The sequence below is a fragment of the Alligator mississippiensis genome, chromosome 4 (genome assembly GCF_030867095.1).
Source record: "Alligator mississippiensis isolate rAllMis1 chromosome 4, rAllMis1, whole genome shotgun sequence".
Classification (NCBI taxonomy): Eukaryota; Metazoa; Chordata; order Crocodylia; family Alligatoridae; genus Alligator; species Alligator mississippiensis.
This window is the reverse complement of record NC_081827.1, coordinates 119342623-119364181: the sequence shown is the minus strand read 5'-3', so window position 1 is coordinate 119364181 and position 21559 is coordinate 119342623. Positions and strand designations below refer to the sequence as shown.

General features: G+C 44.7%; 1 protein-coding gene across 8 annotated transcripts in view; it reads right to left on the bottom strand.

The window, feature by feature from the left end:
* CALD1 (caldesmon 1) overlaps nt 1-21559 on the bottom strand; it is a 367827-nt gene that overhangs the window by 60733 nt on the left and 285535 nt on the right. Inside the window, exon 1 of one of the 8 annotated variants that reach the window (XM_059726537.1) lies at nt 18437-18511. The exons of the other annotated variants lie outside the window; for them this stretch is intronic. Within the exon in view, the coding sequence (XP_059582520.1) occupies nt 18437-18483 (47 nt within the window). The 5' untranslated portion in view covers nt 18484-18511. Of the gene's footprint in view, nt 1-18436; nt 18512-21559 lie in introns of those variants that run through there. 8 annotated transcript variants of the gene reach the window in all.

The following is a 21559-nucleotide window of genomic DNA, read 5'->3' as shown; positions in this document are numbered from 1 at the left end:
TGTTCAATGCTACAACATATGGTAGGTGGAAAATAAATAACAAGAATCAGACGTCACAGAGTTTTGCCTGAACTGAGTCTCTACATAAAAGCTGGATAGTGTGAGCATCTGTGGGGGTGGAGTTTTAAAATCTATTTTTAAAGGGGATTTTTTTTAAATAAGCTTCTTCTCTTGTTCTCTATCTTGTATTTAAGAAACTTGTTGACAGCACAGGTGATTAGGAGATATTTTCAGTGAGACAGCAGAGGAATTATGAGCATAGATCCAATTGTTTGCAAACAGGATTATTGGCTAATGCATTCCAAGCATGGTTCTGAAAGTTAATCCTGTTAAGTCTTCCACCTTCATGAAAGGTAATAAAAAAAAAAAAACCTTCTTCTCACAAAACAGGCCTAACACAGATATGCAAGATCATCTGCAGCTTTAACAGCAATGCCTCACTGTTACTAACGTTTGCAGAGTTTCTGCTACTATTTACGGTGAGAGTCATTTAAAAATCTGTACAACTGAGATTCACTATCTCCAAACAGATAAATATTTGGAGAATACTTTGTAACATTAGAATTTTAACTAAGGCCATGGATAGACATTATATCTGGAACACTACAAAGGCTGAGCAAACAGACATCCATACCCTCTGCAGTGCTACGAAGTGGTGGCAGCAGCACAAAGATAGTCATGCATGAAACAAACTTCTCCATAGGGTTATATCTTGTAGTGCTACATATAATATTTGTACAGGGCACTGTAGCACTGCAAGGGGTCTCTTGCTCCCACACCATTCCAGAGGGGGAGGGAGTAAGAGCAGAAGCTCATAAACAGCCTGCCTACCTTTTTTTATAGGGGATGGGGAGCAGGTGGCAGCCCTGAAGGACCAAGGGGTTAATCTCCAAGTTCTACAAATGACTGCTCCAAGATAGCAATAGGAGCCCATTAGCTAGGTCAGGACAAAATGGCCTGAACTATCCCTACTGGGTGAGCTCAGGAGGAAGAACCTGTTTGTGGTAACCAGAGGCTTTGTGTATGTTTATATTGCAGATGGCAGTACAGTGTAAAGATACCTGAACTGGCTTTAAGGCTAGGTACAGACATTTTAAAAGTCTGAGAGGGCATGGATCTAAGTTACGCAGTTTACTCTAAGTGCCCTAGGTTAGACTGGGAGGGAACAGAACAGATGTTTGCTCTTTGGTGGGGGGGAGGCAGGGAGCACTCAGGCTGCCCGCACTGGCTGAGGCCAGCAGGTTGCAGGCACTCCTGCATGCCTCCCAGCAGTCTCCCTGGGCTGCCAGAAATTGCAAAGTGCAACTGAGAACAGCCAAGTGGCCAGGCCATGGCTGACTGTCTTCCTGGAAAGAATGCCTCTCCCCACTGTTGTATCCACTGTCAGCCACAAGCATCTGTCAGCTGCGGGCAACCAGAAGAGGGAGGCACGCTTGACCGACAGCCCTGTCAGGCTCTGGCTCAATAGGGCTGCCCCTTCTTGTGGTGGCATGGAGGTCCCTGGGCTTTGTCTGGTTTGGGGCCCCAGGAAGGACAGGAGGGTGGGGGGAAGTGGAGCTCATGAGAAGCTGAGGGGAAGGCAGTGCCAGGGGCACACCCTGCATCCTGGCTCAGATCAGTGGGGCACAGAATGTCCCTCCCCTGTCCTGGTTCCATCTGAGCCCTGGGACCCATGCCCTGGAGCAGTTTGGGGAAGGGATGAGGGACCCCCTGCCCCAGCTCCCCCAAGCTAGTGCCAAGTTCCCAGCTGAAGCTCCTTTCCCTGCATCCATGGGGCTGTGGTCTCTGGAGAGGGGGGAGGGGGAGCAGCCAGGGGCAATTCCAGTGTGGGAATAGGGGCCACAGCATGGGAAACTAGGCAAACCTCCACCCAGTCCCACTGCCATTCGAGCACTGACTGCTGCCAGCTGGACCTGCTCTGCTCAGGCAAGTCCATTTCCAGAATAATCTGCAACAGCCACACCGGCTCCCTCCCACCCACCCACCCGACCTCGGTGATGGCAGCACCTGGAAACAAAGTAAATCAATGGAACAAAGGACAAAACCCTGGCTGCAAGTAAGTGCCACTCCTCACCAGCCATGGGCTCCAAGCAGCTTCTCCCCCACTCCTCCCCTGCTCCCAGAAATGCTATGGTGCACCTTGGGGGTCCCTAGCTCTGTGCAGTGCATGGAGGCTGCCTGGAGAGTCAACACCTTAATCTAGGAAGCATGCAATGAATGTACATGTGCCAGAGCCTTTCCTGGATCTTTTGTTCCCCCCTCCCACCCCCTCTATTGCCCCTTGTGGCACTGCTTTGGTGACTCGGCTCTGTGACAACCCAGGGGCAGGGCCCACTGGGCACTCAGCCAGAGCAGCCAAGCACGGGCCAAGTTCCAGTGCACTTCCCTGTGAGAGGGAGCTAACAGAAGCCTGCAAAGGAGCCTGGGATGCTGGTGGACAGTGACCTAACTTGATACAATAAGGGATCTGGTACAAAAGTTTAATGCTCCGAACTAACCTAATTCACATAAGTTTGAGTACTCATCAATTCAGGACTATCTTAGACCAGGTTCTGCCATTTTTAGTCTGCTCTGTGTGCCCCAAACCTCTGTACAACTTTGGTTAGATTGCCAAGCAGTTAGTCTGGATTATGTGTAATGCCTGCACCTAGCCCAAATGACCTGGCTGGGACAGCAGTTAGGCTACAGACAGATGTCTCATTTGAGGCAGTCCTGATTGCTCTGGGTTTTGATGTGGATCAAAACAAGAGGGGCAGACATTTACAAATGTAACTCTTCCAAACTATGTTGCTCCTACTCTGCCAGTAGGTGGCTGGTGAGAGCACACAGCCTGGAATAACCTTGTACCTGGAATAACATCGCAGACGCACACCATGATGTCCCAGAAAAAAGGCATTAGTATATTTTATCCCTCCTACTTCACAGGTACTTGAAGCCACCTATAGCAACCCAAGACAAAAGGCTTTCTCCTGGGAGAAGTGTAATGCCTTTTCACAGCCTTACAGTCTAGCTGTGGCAACACGGAGCTTAGTGCAGATTCATTTACCCTGGCTCCCTTCTACAGTGTAGTCGTACCCATGGAGTTCCCAGTGCCAGCAGCCTGACTTCTTTCACCAAACTGAAATCACTGCTTTAAAGAAACAGTGAACGACAATTCATTGTTCAGTACAAAATGTGTTCAAGTGCCAAGGCTCCTGGTGTAATCTACTAAATCCCAGGATGAACTCTGAGCAATGGCTATTTTCCCATTATTGTTATAGCAGTACTTGGCACTTACAAAACTGCTTTCACCAGAGGAGCTCAAGTACTTTATAAACACTAATTAACCCTCTTAGCACCCTTTTGTGTTCTACAAGGTGGGTATTATTAACCCAATTTACGGAATGGAAAACTGAGAGAGGCATAGGCATTTACTCTAGATCAGGGGTTTTCAACCTTTTTTAATAAGTGTAACCCTGGCAGCCCCCTTTTTAATAAGTATATCCCTGGGGAGGACATGGTGAGCAGCCAGATGCAGAGTGGCAAGGGGTGGGAAGGGGGTGGTGAGTGGTAGAGCGGCGGCAGCATGGCATCTGTGCAGCCCTGCTCTCACCCCACCCCAGCCCTGCTCCTGTGAGGCAGCGGTGTACGGTGGAAGTGCTCCCTCCCCACCCACCCCTGCATACCTTCTGGCACCTTTCAAAGTACCCCCAGGGGTACAGGTACCCCCAGTTGACAACCCCTGCTCTATATCATGGCAGATGAGTGATAGAGTAAAGGCTGGAAGATAAAGGACCTCTGAAAGATAATGAGAGCCTTTCCACTGACCCAAAAAGAAGCATGTTAAGACAAATCCCACCTCCAAGTTCCCTCTCCTAGCCACTGGACTGCACTGACTCCCATCGCTGAACTTTGGCATGGTTGCCCAAGTGAGTATCACTACTATTGCAAACTGTTCTAGGACTTCTCCACTGGCATCCTGAACAAAGAAACACATCATTCTGAGTCTTCTTGTTTTTCTCAAAGCAAGGACTAGCCCATCATCATTTTATTTTATGTGAAATGATGTTGGGGGATCTGGTAGTAGGAGGAAAAAAAGCCAGTTGCAACTTTGTTTTGCTCCCCTCACCCCCTGCCCCACTAGGTCTCACTAGGTCTCGCGAAGCCACACTGCCTACAAGATACTTCAGGCTGTGCAGAACTTGAGCATCTTGGCACAATCTGATACCTCCTCAATGCTCTGTGACACAGATCAAGATGGAAGGCAGTGCCTGGAAAAGGCTATTGTCTGGAAGCCCTGCCAGGGCACTAGGAAACAGGAAGTTAACTCTCAGCCAAACTCTCCTACTTCCCATGCTTAAGCATATGAAAAGCATTGTGTTCTGGTTGAGGTAGGGCTCCTGAACAGTGGCTCAAATGAACAACTGCTAAGCTTAAACCCCAGAGCTTTTGGTGTTGCTTACAGTGTGGAAAATATCACACTAGACTAGGATCTAATTCAGTTTTATGATGCAGATAGGACTGAACAGTATTTTAGCCAGCTTCCCATTCTGCACTATAGGCTTGGATTTTGAAAGTCTATAGTGCCCAGTATATAAATCAGGGTTCTGCCTTTCTCCTCAACACTGAAGAGGAAATCCTGCTTATCCATTTCAAGGGATTGCCATTTGTAACTGGGTCTTATACCAAGAAGGTTTTCACAAGATAGATGGGACCTTAGGGAAACGTCATTTATAGAGACAAAAGACCACGGTTATTGGTAATCAAGCTAACCAAAGAGGTTGGGGAAAGGCAAATCATTTAATCTCTCTAAACATCAGCACCCTCTGTAAAATGTGGATCATGCATCACAAGAGTGTTTGGTTGCTATACATGTTATTAATCTGGTTCCTGAGAATTTGCAGTTCTAATTCAGTAGTAACATGGTCTGGTTTTTAGTCTGCCAGTGAGTCCAGAATAGTGCCAAGACAGACTACAACTCCTGCTGTTCCACCCCCATACAAAATGTGTGTCTGTATGTGTAATTCTGAACAGGTTTGTCAAACATAAGGGAGTTAAGTCACAACCCTCACCACAAAGACAAGAGATCTACATTCTGCTCTCAAACACATCCATATGCTCACAGTAAATGGACCTATGGAAGATCCTAATGAGATTTGAATGCCTAACAAAATTTGTTACCATCACCAGACTTCTTCATGACAACCATCCAAAGCAACAGCTCAGAAACGGACCCCTTCACCATTAGAGCTGGAGTCAAGCAAGGATGCATGATTGCACCAACATACTTTTCCATCTATACAGTAGTTATTCCACATATCATGCTGACAGACTTCTATCTGCGGTCAGCAGTCAGTATCACATGGACGGGAATCTCTTTAACATCAGCCGGTTACATTTCAAAACCAAGATAACCACCACCTCCATTACTGATTGTCGCAGAGCACTTAGGTGCCCTGCTCCTTTAAAGAGCTGAAACTGCTAGGGAGAGAGTCCTAGCAGTGAGTGGGGAGCCCCAGCTGCTGGTTACCAGGGCAGCCAGAATGAGCTAGTTGGCCCATACCTGCCAGTGGTCAACTGACCAGAAGGGGCAGGGCCTGGCTTATATATAAACACCAGGGCTGAGGCCAGGAGGGCAGTTCCTTGCTAGCAGCCAGAGAGGAAGGAGCCTCCAGGGAGGAAGCGCACAGTACTGCTGCACCTGCCTGGTATGCTGTACCTAGGGCTAAGGGGGCTCCACAAGCTCCACAGGTACCCTTACCTACTCGACACTTGGTGCCAGGGCTGAAATCTGCTCCTTTTAAAGGGTCAGAGCACACCCTGACCTTTTGTATTATGTTGTAGCCTAGGGGCTTATGGTTTTGTTTGCTGTTTATAACATCGGTGATTTGGCTGAGGCTATTTGGGGAAGGAGGAGGCCTCATTGGGGGCCCACTCCAGTGTAGGGACCCAAGCACCAGTGAGGGCATGGCATTTGGGGTACATAGACCCAGGCACCAGTAAGGCACAGTTACAAGGGCTGTGGAGAGCCCAGAGAGATCAAGGGGGCCAATTCATACCAAGGCCCAGACTGAACAATGTCAATGCTATCTGCAAGGCTTGGGTAAAAGGGTGGTTGGAGCCACGCATATAGCCTATAAGACTGGGGTGTCCTGTGACATCTATTCTGAAGCGGGACCCACAAGGGGTCTGGGAACCCACGGGGTTCAGAGAGTCCATCAAACCATGTCTAAGAGGACTTAAAGGCAGGCTCCCTATACTATAAATCCATCAAGATGTGGTGGGCAAGAACTGAGGGTGCCCAGCGGGCCAAATTGGCACGGTCAAGGGGCCTTAGGGATAACGTGGCCATCCTTAGGGACCCCGTCCTGCGACTCTGATCCAGTTTGTGGAGTCTATGCCCATTACCGAGTTGGGAGTATAGGACCTGTTTCAGGAGCTGGTTGTTAGACATCCTTATGACATGTCCTATCCAAAAGAGCTGGTGCTGTATAAACCTGGCTTCAATAATGGTGGTCTTTGCTTGAGCCAGAACACTGACATTTGTTCTTCTGTCCTTCCAACACCTTCAAAAAATCCTCCATAACAATTGGAAGGATAGAAGAACAAATGTCAGTGTTATGGCTCAAGCAAAGAACAACCAGCTCCTGAAACGGGTCCTATACTCCCAAGTCCCTAATGGCCACAGCTGTAGAGGTGGGCAAAAGAAGAGATTCAAGGACACCCTGAAGGCCAATCTGAAGAAATGTGATATTAACATAAATACTTGGAGACTCCAGCACTGAACTATCCCCAGTGACACTGTGAAGTATGACCAAACATCAACCATTTTGAGCAAACTCTCCTCACTATGGAAGCAAACAGGCAAGAGAGACAAAGAGAAAGGACTGTGACCTGACATCCCCAGGATCCACCAGTTCCTTTCTGTATATCATATCTGTAGTTGAACATGCAGATCTCAGATTGGCCTCTTCAGTCACCTCCAGACTCACCAGTGACTTCCACATCTACTGGAAGGCTGTCATCATTGTATTGACAATGACAATGCTCACAGCAAATGAAACAACAGCGGAAAGAAATACTTGGCCCAACTGAGTATGCAGGTTACAAGTTATCCCAATGTGTTTCCTAAAACTGAAGTAATGTGACAGAACCAAGTATAGCAGGGGTCATGAGCCAGCACTGTTAAAAAAAATAATATCATCTTTTAACACATGGACAAATCTTGGAAGAAAAATGTTGTGGGGTTGTAAGTTTTCTGATCAAGATTACAGGGGAGCTGTGGGCCAGCAGCAAGAGCATTTGTTCTCTGCCTTAATCTTTCTAAATAGAGTGAATTCCTGAGACAGAGTTGGTCCCTGCTAGCTGGATTTTGGTGTTATGCTGAGATACTAAAAAAAGGCAATTACCAGCATGCTGTTTCTGACCACCTTGGTTCCAGGAAGCCCCTTGACTCTCTCCAAGCAGATATACAAATAAAACAAGGCAAGTTAAGAATATCCCCAGATAGCATGTCAATGACTTCTCTCCCACTGCCTAGCAGGATGAAAATATTATTCAAAATTCATCTTTGTTCCTTAAGTAGCTAATATTTAACACTAGATTTAAGGAGGTGGGATTTTTTTTTTTTTTTTTTTTAAATAAGGGTGTAGAAAAAGCAAACATAGCAGTTGATGCCACCCATTTGGGCTTTGCAGAATACCCAGCATGGGACAGGAAGTGAGGTGGGAGGTGAGAAAGAAAGGCAAAAACTTAGCAGAAAGGAAGGCAAAGTACTCTGTGGAAGAGTCTCTCTTATAACGGCTGAGGAGAGTTGGGTTGTCATGAGAAAGAAATGGACTGCCACAGACATCACAAACTAAATTTCAAAGTCTTTAGTGCATCATTCCTCACTCATGTAAACTTTAATGGCTTCAAATGCCTTTCCTAGGGAGGCATGGGTTTCAACATGTGATCAGTACAAGTTTTTGGATGCTTATTCCAGCTGTACTAAGCTTTCTAAGCAATTTGCCCTTCCCAAGTTCCTACCACCAAATTATGTAAGGTAGATCACTGGGAAACAGGATGCCAGGATATTTAACATTTGTGGTGCTGGAAGGTACAGTTATAATTACACTGAAGCAATTTCAAGATTAAACATAGTCCACATGGAATTTCATAAACCAAAGCTCCTGCTCAGAAAATATGGTTAAAAACCTATAGGCAATTTGGCCACAAAACAACTAAGCAGAAGCCAAGATCTTGTATCCTGTATTCACAAGTGCAATTTTTCAGCAACCGTACCTCTAAGACACACTTCCACTTTTCTTATACTCTTGGGGAATAAAACATAAACACAGTTTGCCACTGCAGGGGTCAAAATCTGTCCAAAAAGCTTTCTTTTTTAAGTTATAAAACTTTATAGAAGTCACTACAAAACAGCAAAAAAAATCTCGTATGTAAACTGTAAGGTCTTTTTGGTGTGTGTTTGGACAGGATGTGGCACAATGATGTGTTGGCTCATACCTGGTACTCCTAACCTCTATTCCAGTCCTTATAAATAGGGACCTACTCAATTTGCAATTTCATGGAAATTGAGATATCAGGCATTGTCCACAAAATCGAAAAAAAAGAAACTTCTTAAAAATAAACTGCTGGCTCCCTAGTGGGATCCAGTAGTCCTCATGGCCACTACAACCCAGCCACACAGCCTGCCAGGGGGTAAGGGAGGAGAGTATCCAGGACAAAGGGGAGCAGCCAAGATGGCTACTGTCCCTGCCCCTCGCCACTGACTGGCTGAGAGCACTGCCTGTTATGTGGCCCTACCCCTCCCCACCAATCAGCAGTGGCAAGGGGTGGGGCCATATGATAGACAGCCCTCTCAACCAATTAGTGGCTAGTAATCATAGATATGGTGGGGGCTCTGCTGCAATAAGCCTGCAAAATCACCTGTCTGCCTCCTTAATAATGATCCTGGAAAGATTCAGAGGACAGGGTCAACTGCTTATTTAAATATCTCCCCTAACTTTAAATTATTTTGGGGTAGACTTTCTAGCAGGAGTCTGTGTTTTGTTGGCTTCTCGTTAATATCTGGAAATATTAAAGAGGAAGTTAACACAAAGATAAATAAAGATAGAAAGAAAACAACAAAACTAAACTATTGAATTTTGAGGCTTGGGGAAGGAAACTCTATGTGTGCATGTGTACACATTTTTCATCCTGCCTTCTGACTGACTTCATGCTTGTTACCGTCAACCCAAAGAAACAAAAAAAAAGATGATGACATTGTATCTCCAAAAGATCAAAAATACCCACTAAAATGATCAATGTTAAAATACCCATTCATTTTTATTGGGCAGGTTATTAATAACATATTAGTGAGGTTATTAGTTACTGGTATAATTCAGCTCCAAAATCAAAATCTTCAAATGAGGAGGGCAGTTGAAATAATTACTCTTAGAGCTAACTCTATGCACACACTCAGGATGATAGCAGTATGTTACATCACATTCAAAAGGTTTCTTTTGCAGTCAATTTTAATTTAAATTCTGCACAGATTGGAAGAGCCCTGTTGACATACTAGTCCAGAAAACTGTAAAATAGTTCCAGTGTATCAGGGGCATGTGTGAGCATGTGCTTTGTTTTACATGAAATGGTTCATCCATCCCTTTTACAGATACTGCTTATTTTTCTCTTCTGCTTTATTATCATTCAGATTTATCTTTCATTCTCTGCCTATAATAAACTAATCTCAAGATAGCAGGGCACATATGCTAAAATTATTAAATGGAAAAAGAAAAGCAGTATGAGGAAGTGAGAGACACAAGAAAGCTTTTTCCAAGCAGAAAAAATAGTTAAAAGCCAGTGAAATTTAGACATTTATTGATTCATTACTTTAACTATGACTCTTCATAAATACAAAGCGGTAGGTCTTTGATCTGCACCAGATCGAAGCTTAAGGCACTGAGAGAGGATCTAAAAGAATGCCATGTCTCTGCTTGCCTACTAACCCTGGGCTGCCAGCTGATACACTGGCCCTCAGTCCAGTTAGAACAACCTGAGGACTGCTCCAATTTGTGCTGGTAGTTGACAGCCTCCCAAGGTCACTATATTAGTGAAGTTATCACATCTGCTCCTGAGATATTCCCTTCTTAATCTTGGCCCACCTCAAAAGTGTCTCTTGTACTGTACACAAGCGCTGGATTCCTTTCACAAGGGGAATCTTCAACAGCTTTCTTAAGGTGAGTTTAAAATTCCATTCTGTTAATGAGCCACACAAAGTGGGCCAAAGACCATGCTCAAAATTTCAATCAGTAAACCAAAAATGGAGCTATAGAAAGAAAAGATACCAGTTTTTACACTCAGTTTTGGATTAAGCTACAGTAATACAATAGGCTTCAGATGTACACTGGCATGAGCAGACACATTTAAATCTAGATATTTAATTATTAAAATAAGTGTAACTCACAGGGACAATTACAAGCATTTTGAAAAGAAAGAACAACAGCTGAACAATAATCAACAGTATACTGTTGAGTAGAGTCACTGCAGTCTTCCCTGAGGGAGGAAAAACAAGACTGTAATGTTTGTGACTAGCATCTGAATATTCTAATTATTGACAGCTTGGAAAATTACTTTTAATGCATTAGATACATAATGAGTCATATGGAAAATTGTGTTTAAACATGCTCAAGGAGGTAGGCCTAGATTTTCTTCAAAAGTGAATACAGTATGGCACTGTGTTAGATTTGTATAAACCTCTCATTAGGACATGCAGTCTGATTTTATGGCAATGCTAAGCTTCATAAGGAGGATGGAGAGGAGGTGGGGGAAGATCTTCCTGATGCTCTGCTCTGCAAGAGATTTGAACTGTACAGAGATTAACTATGTCAGCAACTAGCCAAACCAATGCAATACCTGCCAAACCACACCTTATCCTTCTCAATCAGCAAAAAAATGATCCACTGCCTGATTTCTCTTACATCACCAAAAAGAGCTGTTTTTTTCCCTTATTAGGACAATCTCCACATAGTACAGTTCTGGCCTTACTAGTTGTTTTAATAATATGTGCTGTACATCAGCACAAATAAAAAGCTACTAATAAAAAAACAAGGGAGGAGAATAAAAAGGCTGAGCTTCAAATTAAAGAGATAACATCAGTTTAGTTTGGGCTCCAAATTTTATCACAGAGTTCATACAATGAAAAGTTAGAAGCGGGAGCAGGGAGCAAGAACTTATAACTGCTAATATTAGACACAGATGCAACGATATCACCAATCCTGCAACACCTACACATGTGAGCAGCCTTACTGAAATTAGTGTGCTTGCCCATGGTCATTAGAGTTTACAAAGTGAGAGCCTTAACAAATAAAAACATAACAGCAACACATAATGAAATTTTTATTTTTATTTTCAACAAGTTTCCTCTGCTGGAAATCCAGACTGAACAGAAACTACAGTATTAGTGCAAAGAAGAAATACTAGCAACACAGAACAGATACATGTGTAAACCTTGGCTGGTTGAAGTTTAGGGTGCAAAACAATCACACACACACATACACACATAAAAGGAACAGCAACACAGAGATTTAAATCTCTTTATTTCAGTATTCAGAAGGTACTGGTAGAAGTCCAGAGAAGGAGACATTTTAAATGTACAAGTTTGGATTTTCCAAATTTATTTTAAGGCACTCAAATGGCATAATGAATGGAAACCTTCACTGCCACAGCTGGCATAGGTGCTCTCCATCCCATAGAGGAGCTTGGAGGTGTGCCAGATAGACAAGAGCTAGAGAATGGCAGGGCAAAGGGAGTGTTGCTGTCCTCAGTCCTCCACTGATGTACAGTCACTAGAAGGACACATTTCCAGTGCTGCATGTGCAGAACAGTAGGACACAGATTGTACAGAAAAGAAAACGGTTTGGAGTTGAACAATACTGGAATTTTTTTTTCAGATGTTTGCTGCTATCTTAGCATAGCAAACAACACACACACACTTATACACATACATCTCTTTTGCTTTGGTCCAACCCAGAACAAAAATATTTTGTTTTTGGGTTATGAAATTCTTTTTAAATTTAGGTTCATTTTGAAATGAAAAATGTTTCAAACAAAAACAATCTGTTACATTTAGAAACATTTTAGACTACCCCAAAATTCAGATTGGAAAGAACAGAGCAGAGAACAACAACAATTATTAGAGTTGTAGGGTACATGACTCACGAGGAAAGGCTGAAAGGGTTATTTAGTCTGGAGAAGACTTGGGGGGGGGGGGGGGGGATATGATGACAATCTTCAAATACCTGAAGGGTGATTATAAAGAGGATGTGGCAAAAGGGGAGAGAACTAGGAGCAATGGCTTCAAACTGCAGCAGACACAATTTAGATTGAAGATTAGGAAAAACTTTTTGATTATGAGAGTGGCCAAGCATGAGAACAGGGTACCAAGAAAAGTTGTGAACTCTTCATCCCTGGATATTTTCAAGAGCAGATTGAGCAGACACTTGGCTGGGATGGTTAGTCAGGAATGATCCTGCCTTGAGCAGGGGGTACAATAGACAACCAACCTCATGAGGTCCCTTCCACCCCTGCTTTCCTATGAAAATAGTCACTTCATTCAGAAATGACAACAATACTACCATATTTACTCAATTTCAAGATGAGGCTTTTTCCCCCCATATAACAGAGGGAAACACCCCTCATCTTGGAACTGAGTACAGGGCAGCAAAGGGAAGGTGACTGCTTAGGCTCTGGCTCCAGCCCCAAACCCAGATCAGTGCCAGAGCTGCATTTGCTGCCTGCCCCCCTGTTGCTTCAGCTCCCAAACTCCTTCTTCCCTGCAGCCTCTGCTCCCAGTCCAAGCCCCACCACACCCTTGGGCCTCTTATCTGCCCACGCTGAAGCCTCCCTGCTGCCAGCATAGTGAAAGGTCAGATCAACTGTCCTTGTAGACAAGCGTGTGAGAATGGGACTAACAAGGGGATGACAATATTTAAACCAAACACACAAAACAACAAGAAGCAGGAGCAGGAGGCATCCTATACCTGGAATGTCAGACTATGGTGCTTATCAGGTCATGCAGCCTGTGTCATTGTTGGCAACCTGGGTTCCAATACAACAGTATGCTGCTCCCAAGTGCCTCTGTCTCCCATTCTACAAATAAGGTTCTTTCTCTTCATCTGGGATTCTATATATGGAGCAGAAAGAAACTTCACTATGTTAGAGACCCATCAAACTCATCAAAAACAAATGGTCACAAGCAATTCTACTGCTGTAATGTGTGCACATGTAATTTACCATATTTTATCGCATATAATACCCCCCCTCCTATTTTTGGAAGGCCCCAATAAGGAAAAACATCTTACTTTAGAGTATAGGCAGAGGTCTGGGGTCTTCAGGGCTGTGGGCAATGAGGCCGAGCCCAATCTGGAGCACCAGCGTTAGGGCTGTGCAGCAGGCCTTGACCTGGCACACAGCCCCCAACTCAGTGTACAGAAACAGACTCAGGGCACCAAGTGCAACCTGGCACATGGCTCTGGAACCAGCACGTGGAGTTCGACCCATGGAACAGCCCTGCATGCTGGCCTGATCCAGCATGTGGTTGGTGAGTGAAGCACCCTACAAATCCATAAATTTGGTGCGGGGGGCACATAGAGCAGCGGTAGTGTTAGTTGTCATGGTTCCCAGAGTTATAGAAATTAATGCTGCCATTGCTGTGCCCAACCCCAACCCTGTGATCAAATTTCTAGATCCATGGAGACCCCTTTTTCTCACACATAATACACACCCCAATTTTCCCCAGCAGGTTTTGGGGGAAAAGGTGTGGGTTAAATATGAGAAAATATGGTATTAACTGAATAAATCCTGTGCAAAAATGACATGTGCTTAAAGTTGCTGGCGAATAACTTGGCTCCTGTGCCAAGGAACTTGCAGTCTAAAGGCCTGATCCAAGCTCTAGTGAAGTTAACAGAAGAACTTATTAACTTCTATGGATCCAAACCAAGCTCTGAAGAGTTTATTACAAGCCCTCATGAATGATTTAGTGGGTATAATGAAAGATTCTGCTTTAATATTTTGGTGTACTGAATGCTAACAGGATTATATCCATCTTATTTAGGACTAATGCAATATACTTACCCTAATATAACAATTGTGTAGAAAGGGAAGACAACATCTTAAAAACCTGCCATGCAAAACAGGCCAATGTGACTCTGGAAGCAGCTGAAGTTCATATTTATTCAATTCAAAACAGAAAAGGCAAAGCCTTCCTTGCCTACCCTGGAGATTCCTGCTAAGCAAAACTACATATGATTTTTTTTATGTTCCTTTTTTCCCAGTCCTACTGAGATGCACTGGCAAAAAATGAGGAGTTAGTGACTACATTGTGTCTCAGCCTTGGAAAGGAAAGTATTTCAACATGAAGACCCAAATCAATGCTTTGGAAAAGACCAATACTTTGTTAGAAGACATAAGCTGTCCTCCTCACTGAGCTCATAAGTTCATCAAAAATCTTGTCAGAAAAAAAGGGTTAACTATGTCATCACAGGTTCACAAAGTCTATATGCATATTCACAAAAGAATAAGAGTAGAGAATTCTTTTCTGTGCAGGTAATCTATGGCATAATAGCTGACCATGCAGCAATCACAGGGGCTTGATTGCTCCCCCTTCTCTCCACATTTTGCATAGGTATTATTCCACTGACTTCAGTGGACGTACTCTAAATGCACACTGGGGTGCATCCCCACGAGTGTGCACGTGTGGCTTGTGGTGCTGCAAACCCATTTGTGGTGCCGCAAACTGCACACATTCACCATGCTGCCAATTTGCAGTGAGGCAGGGGCTTTTTTTTACACCAGAAGATTCAGGAAAGCAGAGCAGTGCATGTGGTTGCAGCATGTGCCACCTGGAACTGGAGCTTGGCTAGCCAGAGCCACGTTCCCACTTCCAGCCAGGCTCCATGTGCCCAGACTGCCTCTGCTGAAGTCCCAGCAGGTCCCCAGGACCTCGGGCAAGGCTGCTGGGGCCAGGTTAGGTGCTTGTTACCTCCCTACCCTATCCAAGGAAATCTGCCGCAAGCCAGAGTGCATATGCAAGAACATGCTTGGGGACAAGTAGCAGCGGCACAAATAAGTTCAGCTGCTATCTGTCCCCAGGGAAACTCACATTCCCATTCATGGGGATGCGCCTTGGAGTAGCAAGAACACTTTGCAAAGTTCACTTCCAGTCTTCCTGGCTAGGGACAGGCATTACACATAAACCAGTTTAAATGATCAGAATCTGGTTTAAACCTGTAACAGAACAGATGTTCAGTGCATATACCAGTTTAAAAATGGCTGAAACCAGTTTGAGATAAACCTGGGTAAATGTAGTATCAGACTTAACTGATTTGGGTCAAACCAGTTTATGCAATGTCTGTCCAAAACCCCTTGCTGGTTTAAGATAGACTGGACTCCTCCAGCATCCCGGCATGCTCTCTGGGCTGGGTGGGGCTCTCTGCTCCACAGCAGAGCTGGCCCCTCCCCTCTGCTCCCTGGCTGCAGCTCGACACAGACTACAGGCGTCCTTGCTCCCCTCCTCCCCCATCCCCTCTGCCTTACAGACACCTCTCAGCATTAGCTAGGAGACCATATGCTGGCTGTGGTCCCTGCTGTGGCAAACGGGACAAAGGAAGAATCAACAGGTAGCTGGTAATATCCCTGTGGCAGAGCACAGGGTGTCTCTGCCACTTTAAGGGCCTGGAGCTGGCAGCCTCCAGGTGCCTGATTAGGGCAGCCATTTTGAGGCTTAGGCTGCTTATATAAACAAGGCAGTTTGGCTGCGGGAGGTCAGGCAGCAACATCACCTGGCTGCAGGGCTGCTGTGAATGACCCTGGAGGTAAGGGGGAGCTGCAAGGGGTTGGCAGGAGGCTCCTGGTCCTGGGCATGACCTGAAACTGCACCCTGCCGGGAGTGGGTGGTCTGGTGGGGCTCTCAGTGGCGCGGGAGCCCCCAGGAAATACCAGGCCAGTGATCGCCCCAGTGAACGGCGGGTCGGGGTGCCTTAACCCCTAGCTCCCACCACCACCGGGTGGGTTAACCATGAGTTTGTTGGGGGGACCCAGAGGGCCAGTGTTGTGAGGGGCCCAGAGAGGGCGGACCCCGAGAGTGGGAGTGATGTGGGCATGGTGCTGTGGTTGCTCCTAGGAGGAAGGGAGTAGTGGCACGGTGAGGCCCGAGGATGAGAGAGAGGGGCTAGAGACCCAGCCCGAAGGGGATAGTACCCTCGACTGGCCCATGCTGGGGCCAGGACCAGAGAGGGTCAAAAGGCCTGGGGGTCCACCGTGAGGGACGCCCAAGAGCTGGGGGCCTGGGGCCCCAACTGGCCTGGAGGTGGGCTGGGGTAAGGGGCCAAAGGTCCTGGGGGAACCACACCCGAGAGGGGAACAAGGCTTTGGGGGGGCTAGGTAGCCCGGATGAAGGCGGAGTGGCCACCTGATAGGAAGGATCAGAGAGGGGTCCTGTTAGGACGATTCTGGGGCCCAGTGTGGGGCCGGTGACAGTGTTAACACCGAGATGCCATCTGCGAGGCTTGGGCTGCGGTATTAGGGGAGGTCGGAGCCGCAGAGCGCCCCTTGGCATCGGGGCATTACAATGGGCAGCCTCCCGCTTAATTGACATCAACATATGGATCAATTATCATCAAAGGCGTGGCGGGCGAGATAAGCGGGCGGTTGCCCAGAGACAGGTGGGCGGGCCACGAAGAGCTCGGCCCTGAGTAGGCCTGCTGTCACAGTGACAGGTGGGCGGGCCACAGAGTTCGGCCCCAGGAGGCCCCCTGTCACAATCCCTCTGTTGTTTTCTTAGTGAGGTGATAAACACTGAGTTAGGGCTGATAAACACTGTTATCAATTCCCTGCTGAGCTGTTCAGAAGGCAGGGGAACCCCTCCCTAATCAAAGTGTCTTGCCAGGGCCTGGCTACACCCCTCCCCCCTCAGCACTGTGCAAGGGAGGGGGGGGCTTCTCTAGTGCCCCCTGGTTTCTAGCCTAAGCCACTGCAGGCATGTGCCTGTATGTCTGGGATGTCTGTGCAGTTACAAAGTGATTTAGCATAGCCAGGTTAGACTAGCCTACAAAGACTAAATCAATTCAGGCTTAGGCTTTTTGAATGTTTGTCCCTAGCCCCATAGCCCCATATGTCTGTCAGTGTTACTTTCCATTGGTCTGACACTCATTTTCATTACTCCAACAGTGTAAATAGGTCTCAAAGGGAACCAGTTTACCATAAGTCCCAAAGTAATGGGCAAAACCTGGCACGTAAATCGAAGATCAGGTTTGAAGCAGGGTGCAAAGAGCGTTTCCAGTACTTCACATCAGAGCCCTTGCATACATCGCCAGTTCCTCGGAGTATCCAACAACTACCAAAGTTCTCAGTTGCATATGTTTCCACCAAATGACACCAAAGTGGCAAAAAATGCAACATAGGTGCATCCTACCTACTTCCCCCCCCCCTCACACCATCAGTAGAGAAACATCTAGGCTGGCTCTATGCCACTGGTGGATCTCCCTTGAAATGTGGTAATCCTCACAGGGTTGGCCACAATGCTTCTACAGGCAGATTCCACAGAAGATGTAGTGCAAAATAACTACATTAAGCCCTGAGGATTGAGCTCATTTTTATTTTTAATCAAATCAAAAAAGCTTCAGGAGTTCAGATTCCCAACCAGGGATCTTAAAAGAGGACTGATTTTCAGAATGTGCTGAGCTTCTGAATATCAGGCACCCCAAAGGCATTTCTTGCTGGACACTTCAAAAATGAAGGCAACCAAAATGATCACTCATTTTTTAAAACCTTTTCTCATGTGATAACAAACAAAGCCTATCCATTGAGTATCAGTTCATTGCACTTCACACAGACAGAGATTGATATCTTGCCTTTCACTTTTTAAGCAAACAGGACCAAGTAGAGGACGCAAATAATACTGGGAAATGTTATTGGACAATTCTTAGGAAACATCATGTAATCCTATTAATTTTCTTCCTCCCTTCCCTCCTACCTTCAAGACAGATTATGCCATGAGGACTCTTTATGTAATCCAGTATACATGACCAATTTCCACATAAACTGCAGCTTTTGAAAACTTCTCATTAACAGCAATTCTAATCAGTACCTGGTTCTCAGGAATAACTGAGAGTTTAGAATACTGCTTCCAAGCAAAGCATTTTAAGTCTTGCATTTTGGACCAGAGAGAGATGCAGAAATAAGTCTACATGCAATTACAGCAAGGTGAAGGGGGCTTTCCCCCCTACAAGAAGCTGCAAAAACAACTAACAGACAAAAAAAAAAGTACACATCCAGTGTTTGTTCTCATTTCAACCAGCTCCTTTCACACTGCAGCTTACTATTATTCCTTCCCCATCGCAATCATCCAGCATTTCCTGAATCAAACTGAGAAGCTAAAAGCTACAAAAAATATCAATGACAAAAACTGGGAACTCACTTGGAAAGGCGGTTTAAGTTCTGTATGCAGTGCAAGCGGCTGATCATGTCTGAAGTGTATGAATCAGTGCAAACTGCTGCCAGCTTCAGTGAGCAAATGGACGGATGAGCAGGGCGTGGAATGAGATAGTAAAAATGTCATTATCCTTTTAGGCATGTGAGATTCAGTGGATGTTCTTTCCACTCTACAGGTTAACTATTTGGTTGGCCTCTTAGCTTCTGAGATGGCAGTCTGAATTTGATTAATGTCAGGCTCATTGTCTATCCTGTCTTCTCCACCCTCCTTCCCTCCGCACTGTGATCATATGATTCAGAATTTTTGTTGTTGTTGTTGTTGCTGTATTCCCTCTGACATATCCCCTTCATGATGTTTTGGCTTTTTACTTAAAGTTTCAACATGCTGTGGGTTTCCCAGCTGCCAGATAAAAGATATCATCCATAAAACAAATGCCAGTTTTTCACAGTTTTCACAAAATATTACTTTTGTTTCCATGCACTATCTGAGCCCAGAGGAGTCAGAATGAAATACACAGTACAAAAGGGTGTGATTATTCACAAATATCTGCTTGCAGGAGAATCACACAACTCAGTACAGTTTGTATGCGGGGAGAGGAATGAATATAAAACAGTGGTCCATGAAAGAGTCCTCCATCCTCTGGAAATCACTGTATAAGTATATAAAAACAAACAGTCACACCCAGGCCAGTTCCTCAAAGATCAATGTGAATAAGGCTACCAAAAAAGCCAGAGATCAGTTTCCACGTGGGAACAAATCCTGAGAGATGTGAAGCAGCTGCAATCCCCAGTGAAGTCAAGAGTTTGACCATATTTTTTCCCAGAGATGACTGAAGCATTTGTCAGAAAAAAACAGGACTGCAGTGAAATCTAAACATTCCAACAAATGCACATACTTTGAGATACCATCATCAACCATGAGTTCACATGCTCAGTTCTCACAACCCTCTGAGCTAGCACAGTATGCAGCATGTGAACACACTGAAACAAGCTTACTGTGTAGTGCCGTTATATCCCAGGCTCTGAGCTTGTTAAAACAAGAGTGGGTGTGCTCAGTACTTGGATGGAAAATCCACTTGGTGCTTCAGGAAGCAGTCAGGTTTATCCAATAAGTGGCACCCTTACTTTTGAGTTAGCACAAAGAAACTCCTTTCTGCTAAAGCTAGCAAAAAAACACTTTCAAATGGGTCACAGAATTAATGTTCTCATTGTCAAGAAGTATTAGAATATCCCCAACACTTTTCATAAGAGCAGGGTATTAATCCGTGTTCAGATCAAACTTCAAATGCAACATCATTATAATTTACCTCTAAAATTCTCCCTTTTTAACTGCATAATATTAATTGTGCAAAGCAGCTGCTGTATGGTACCTCATAAAAGGTTGAGCCACTGATAACACAAGACACTGGCTCAAACTTTTTGCATACTTAAGGCCACATCTGTCACCATGGAAACTGGTAGAGCAGATTTCCTCAACAGAGCTACGCCCATTTATACCTTGGGGAGATAAAGACACTGATTCCCTGTGCATGAGCTCATGCACAAAACCCTGACTTAACCATCCATTGGCTCTTACATGTGGCAGATGCACTTGACATTGTGAGCCACAATGTACAACATTTCATAATGACATGGGGGGATTAGGAAAGTGGTAGCTCAGCCTACCATTCATCCCACTTTCTTTCACAACCTCCTCTGATCTACTGTGGACATTAGGATCCTGAGGAAAAGGGAAAGGTGGGCAGGGAATGTGAATATGCAGTCTTTTTCAAAGAACTATGGTTACAGGCAAGTAACTTTTATTTTTTCCAAGTGTCCTCAGTACTTTCCTGTTCAGGAGATTAGCAAAGTAGAATTCCTCCCTTTGGCAGGGGCCTAATTAAATACATTGTAATACTCCTTTATCATACTGTGCATCTGATCAGATGCCAGAATAAAGGAATAATGTTTTGTGAAAATGCAAATGGAGCTTGACAGACTTCTAATATGGGAATAGTCTGAGATAGGCCCTGGATCTGGCCATCAGAGGACAGGCTGGTTGTCTTTTGTCCTCTACTGATATGAAACCAGACACCTTTATGTGCTCTATTTTTCTCTTCAATCAGTAGAGCATTGTTTTATGTAGTGTTCCAGCAGGACTGCTACTGCTGTAACCATTTTTGAATCACTTCCTCCTGAAAGAAAAGTTCTGTCTGTCTGTACAAAGAGGAGTGAATGAAACAAGGTAGTTCTAGGGAAGGATAATTCACTTGCACTTTTTTAGGAAAATTTTTCTTTCTGTCTTCAGCAGTTTGGGATTTTTAAAGTGTATAGCCACTTAGTGTAATGACATTAATTTTATTGTCTTCAAGAGAAAAATAGAGGACGTAAAGGCATCCAGTTTCATATCGACAGAGGACAGAGTAGCAGAAAACCAGAATGGTCCTCTATGATGGCCACCCTATCCTGGAAACAGACTTGGTTTTAACTGAGTGAGCAGCACCAAGCCCTTCTGGAGAAGAAACAAACACATGTCTATCGCACTCTTCAATCCCGAGGGCAGCTTGTATAGAAAGGCACAGCAATGTGACTGCTTGCCCTTTACACTTTTCCCTATAAGAGGCAATTATCGTAGGGGACTTTTTTTGTAATAGAAGGTTTATGCTGTTATGTTTGAGACATGTGGTTTAACTTCCCCTGGATGAGTAAAAGTGAGGCCTATGGAAAAATAAGGGCAAGTTTATGGATTATTTAAAATGGAATTTTGTTACCACCTTGGGGAGACATTTCAGGTGTGGCTGAAGGATCACTGACATTTGTAAAATCCTATAAGGGGAAGGTCTTGTATTTTGCTCACTCAAGTAAATATAACAACATCAATAAAAGCCACCCTAACTGAAAGACTGCTTAGAAGAGAAGCTTCATGAAGTATTAAACCAAGGTCTCAGTTCTCTAACCAGATGACAGAAGTTTATTAGCTGTAATATAATTAAGAGATTCCAGAAAGAGTTAAATTCACTCTTTCATTAGACGAAGATTAAAAACAGAAAAAAAACAAGAATGCACAGAGGATATAGGAGTCTCAAGGGTTTCAAATGAAGCAAGCGCTCCAGCATGAGCTGAATAAAAA